Genomic DNA, 5,095 nt, shown 5'->3' with positions numbered 1-5,095 from the left:
CAGGAGAGGTCTGCTGTGCCATGTGGGTCACCTCTGGGGTGCAGCAGCCAGCTTGCAGTGCTGAGCTTTAGCCCACTGTGCCACCAGGGAGCCTCAAATCTTCTTTTTAACTTACAAAAGTTATACCTTAGCACCTATTTAAATAGCATTGGCCTCTTCCTGAAACATAGCTAGCCAAACATGAGACTTGTCCCCTGTCATCAGGACTAAAGCCCAGACCCTTTGGCTTGACATCAATTCCCTTCATCCTCTGGGCCCACCCCATCTTTCCAACTTTATCTTTTAAAGTTGTCTTGCTCTAACCATCCAAGATAATTTGTCCATCTCCCCAACATTCCCAATTGCCTCCCTCCTGCTGGCCTTCTTCCAGGTACGCTCCCTGGAAGTCCTTGACTACTGAGACAGAGTCAGCCTTCAAGCCTCAACTGCCATTTGCCTATGCTTTCCCGGCGCTTATGTCACAGGCGGGGCTGGCATGACTGCCTGTGGCTCACTTGTGGCCCTCATTTGCCTTGCATGTGTGTCTTCCAGCTCTATGCCATTGTTGCCATCTTCACCACCAAGCATAAAGCCTTACCCAAATGCAACATACTAAATGGTAAACACACATTGACTTGAGCTGAAAAGGAGGCATTTGGCAACTCTTCACTCATTCAGTGCAGTGAGTTATCCAGGAGTCGGTATAAATAATTGGTAGTTGAGTCTGGCTAATGCTTTCACTTTACTATCAGTGACAAATTATAATAGTCATTTTTAAAAAACACACTATGGAGGAGAGCAGTGAATAATATGTTGGCGTTTTTTTCTGTTCTTCCCCACAGAAGAATCTTTGTTCACAGTTTCAGGAGTGAGTCTAAAGCCAGAACTGTGCGACCTCTTGGCCTCCTACCAGAAAGGTCACCACCCAGCCCGGGTTAGCAAATGTTGGTGAAAAGAAAGGGTGAGAGCACCCAGATCCTTCCAGGTGAGTGATCCCAGCAGTGATGTTCCTCAGAGACAGAACTGAGAAGTGATAGCTGCCAGGTGGTAAGGGTGGTTCCTTCCTGGGCTCAAGAGCGTCTCGTTCTGTGTCCAGTTCTTCCTTCCCACTCTAGGGACAGGTGGCCCAGCCGCTCAGGCTGGAGAGGACAGTTGAATGCACATTGCCAGTCTCTCCCACTCCCAGAGAAGAGGAGATTCCCAAGGCAGAGCGTAGGGGGGAGCCCCTACGGTCTGACTGACACACGTGGAATAACAGACTACAGCTGGTATCTGCAGTTCCCTTAATTACATGCCCCATGTAAACCAGCATGTTGGGTCACCTTAGCAGGGCAAGAACCCCCTCTGGTGCCAGAAAAGACCAGGTTCAGAGCCTCGTGCCACCTGGGGGATAGTTTTAAAGGCCCATGAGAACGGAATACAATTGTCGCAGCTACGGGCTTTCTTTCGCACAGTTGGTTCAGGGTGAGTCCTGGGGACCACAGGCACCTGCTGGGGATTCAGAAGCCACCACAAATGACACAGACACAGCTGCTGTCAGGAGCCATCTCAATCAGCCCAGCATTCCAAGGTAATCTTGAGAAGAAAGGATGTCGAGGAGGATTCTCCAAGACTACCATCCCTTAAAGTTCTGCTGGTAGGCAGGACATAGTGAAAACTCCAAAAGCTACCATAGCTTGGACACCCTCAGATGTCACAAAAAATACTCCCCATACTGGCCTTCTGTGCTGATCAGAGGGGACAATATTTAGAGAGTGGAACCTGCTCACAGAATCAGCCAGCCTAGAGGTAAACCCAGATCTCCCTGGGTCTATCTAAAGCATGAGCACTAGAGTGATTTGGCCATCCATTTTGTAACCACAGCTTGTTCATGCTTCCACAGCTTGCCCTAGGTAGCAACCAGCACACTCCCTAGCTTTCCCACGTTCCCTCTCCCCTCCCAGCAATGCTTCACACCCCAACATGTCATTTACATGGCGGGAGGATTCAGCTTTTTGCCACTTTTTCTTGGATCGTTCTCATTTTGGTTACTGATATTTAAAGGCATATTGTTGTGCAGCAGGCAAGAAAAGGAGGGCAGGTAGGCCAGGCTGGGACCTGGGAGGCACCAGACTTGGGGCGCAGGGAGGTAGGAAGGCAATTGAGCCACCCAGCACCCTTGTGAATCTTCTCAGCTCTGTTTGGTGTTCTGATGTTCTCAGGCATTCTCTCATGGGCTTACCTCCTCTGTAGGCATGCTACTCACGCTCCCAGCTGCTGTTCTTGGCCCCAGCTCTAGTCTCAGGTGTGCACACCCACACTCCAGGTGTCCACAATCAGGCACGTGTGCCCCACACCTACACCCCAAGTGCCTTCTGCATCAGCACCATCAAGGCTGCAGGTGATAGTCACAGAGCCCAGTGGCATAAAAAGCCTGTTTAATTCATGCAACCTGCACATATATACATCAAGTGTCCCTCTGGGTATTTATTCAAAGAGTATTGTATTTAGAAATTTGGCAAGATAAGAGAAGTTCAGAATTATAATTGTCCCCCATATTTAATGAAGAAGCTGAGTCTATTTTGACAATATACCATTGGAAATACAATTGGCAGGACAATAATATGTTATTTTCCCAAACAAACTATTTCCTAACACAGAGAATCACTATACTTCCGCTTAAATGCATTAGTTAGGAGAATTGGACTTACGGACCATCTACCAGCGTTATATTCTATAAAGTGAAGAATTTGCCCTTCAAAGACCATGATGGAAATGGTCTCAGCTGGTGGTGCTCTGTAGCATTGCTGTGATGGCTGCTGTTAAAGCTTTTATTTTCTAAATGGTTGGAAGATAAGTTGATAACGCAACCCCACTGCTCCCCAGTAACTTTCTGCAAAGAATTGTTACCTGAAGAAGTCAATTGGTCACAATAGAAAATCAATTAGATGCAGCGTGTCAAACTTGGTGTGTGTGTACTCAGAGACTAGAGGACACAGATTCAGTCTATCGGGCTAAGCCACGGTGTCCCGAGGCCTCTGTTGCTAACACAGGGAGATAAAACCTGTAGGAGATGAGCCACAATAGGCAAATGCTAGTGCAATTAGCTGTTTAATAAATGGCTTGGGATCAGCAAAATCTGGGAGTGCTGGAGTGAAAGAGACTAAAAGCAATAATCACACAGACACTTGGGGCCTATGAATCTTTTCCACTAAATTGAATTTATGTTAAAATATTCACTTTTCTGAAGATTCAAAATGTAAGTTGGGATATTAGGACTGGCAACGGGCAGCAATGCCTCAAAATTGACTTCTTAAAAGATCTTCAAATTGTCACTTTCAGGTAGGGGGAAAATTTCTACTGATGTTTTTCCACAGAATAATAGGGGGGTTTTAAAAATATATATCATGTCCCAAGCACTTTACACGTTATGTCAAAGCTTGATGTGCTTTTGAATAGTGGGATGTAATGAATTACAACTGTAGTTGTATATCCAAAGGTGAATTTTGATTATTTTTAAAGCTTTCTTAGCTCTTTTCACCAGAGGTAAGATGCTTCTCTGTTATAGTTTATTATCAACTTTTCTATCTGTAATATACACAATTCCATCCTCATCTTTATTTTTTTAAAGATTTTACTTATTGGCCTTCCCTGGTGGCGCAGCGGGTTAAAGCACAGCACTGAGAATCTAAAGCCGCTTCCGCATGAGTTCGATTCCCGCCTGCCCTGGAGGTGACCACATGGCGTGGCAGACCTCTCCTGACCCGCCCGCTGCTCCCCTCAGCAGTGTACTTCATCGATCTGCCTGTTCTGTTCCCCACTCTGCCTCTGGTGAAGCCTCTCACCACCCCTGATTGTCTGGCCTGAACCCCAGTTCTGTATGCACAAATAAATCTTTAAAAAAAAAAAGATTTTACTTATTTATGTATATAGAACTGGGGTGCAGGCCAGAGGTGGAGGGGCAGTGAGAGGATTCACCAGAGATAGAGTGGGGAGCAGAACAGACAGACGAAGTATAGTGCTGAGGGGCGCCGCGGGCGGGTCAGGATTGGTCTGCTGTGCCCTGTGGCTCACCTCTGGGACTGGGGATAGAACTCATGCTGTGGCTGCAGCTCACCTGCAGTGCTGAACCACCAGGGAGGGCCATCATCCTTTCCTTTACACTACTGTTTAACAGGCTTTCCTTACTCAATCCATACTAATTGTTCATAATTTTTATTTTACATATTCTTCATCCTTCCAGGGGTACACTGCTGCTGTTTCCGTTTTCATTTGTTTGAGTTTACCAAGAAGCTTCATATCTAATCCCACACTGAATTTTTATTCCACTACCTGTGTAGGGTAAATGAAACATGCTCAGGCTTTTGAGCCGTCGGCGTCTATGGCTGTTACCTGTGACCTTCAATGTAGGAGATGTTTGGGAGCGTGGGTGTGGGGTACGCATGCCTGATGGCAGGCACCTGGGGTATGGTGTGGACACGTGTAAGTGGGCACACCTGGAGGCTGAGGGGATAAGGGCAGTGTCACAGAGGACGGAGGGCAGTGGGGGACACCCGTGAGCCCTGTGTGCCCCACACCCCGCACACCCACCTGGTTGTTTCACTACAAGTGGTCTAGAAAGATCATCCAAAGCCAGAAAAAGCCACTGAGAGCTCCAGATTCCCACTTAGCCATCTGCTTGGGAACCTTCCCTGTGCCTTCCTGCCACTACAACCTGTGGTCCAGAATATTTTTCAAAGCTTAGCTTTAATATTTAAATATTAAAATAAGCAAATGATGCATAACACTTGAAGAAAAAGCATTGAAAGCATTTTGCTGTTGTCATTTCCCTAGAATTTAACACTGACTGGCTCAAAAATTAGACACAGTCTAAAATAGTCTATGAAAAGGATGTCTGAATAACTGTGTTGTTTGATAGAGAGATCCCTGAGCCAGGAGATAGATTTCCTGACAGGACAGATGGGAGACTGACAACTGAAAGACCTTAGAGAGGGAGCTGGTGCTTACAGCAGTCTGTTGATCCTCTGCTCACTTACAATTGTCCCCAACAAAAGGACTTCTGTGGCAAAGGGAGGATTAGTCTAAAGTTTAGAAATATCTCCAGGGAAGGTGGTTTCTTGGATAAAGTTGTCAACAA

At 46.4% G+C, this 5,095-nt stretch overlaps 1 protein-coding gene across 1 annotated transcript in view; it reads left to right on the top strand.

Annotated features, from left to right (window-relative positions):
• Positions 1-4,773, top strand: part of CDK15 (cyclin-dependent kinase 15) — a 79,139-nt gene extending 74,366 nt beyond the window's left edge. Inside the window, exons 13-14 of the mRNA XM_004674385.2 lie at positions 822-964; positions 4,202-4,773. Of these exons, the coding sequence (XP_004674442.1) occupies positions 822-931 (110 nt within the window). The 3' untranslated portion in view covers positions 932-964; positions 4,202-4,773. The remainder of the gene's footprint in view (positions 1-821; positions 965-4,201) is intronic.
• Positions 4,774-5,095: the final 322 nt, after the last annotated feature.

Source organism: Condylura cristata, unplaced genomic scaffold (assembly GCF_000260355.1).
Source record: "Condylura cristata isolate star-nosed mole 26May11 unplaced genomic scaffold, ConCri1.0 scaffold00002, whole genome shotgun sequence".
Classification (NCBI taxonomy): domain Eukaryota; kingdom Metazoa; phylum Chordata; class Mammalia; order Eulipotyphla; family Talpidae; genus Condylura; species Condylura cristata.
The sequence above is the reverse complement of the archived record's forward strand: the minus strand, read 5'-3'. Positions and strand labels throughout refer to the sequence as shown.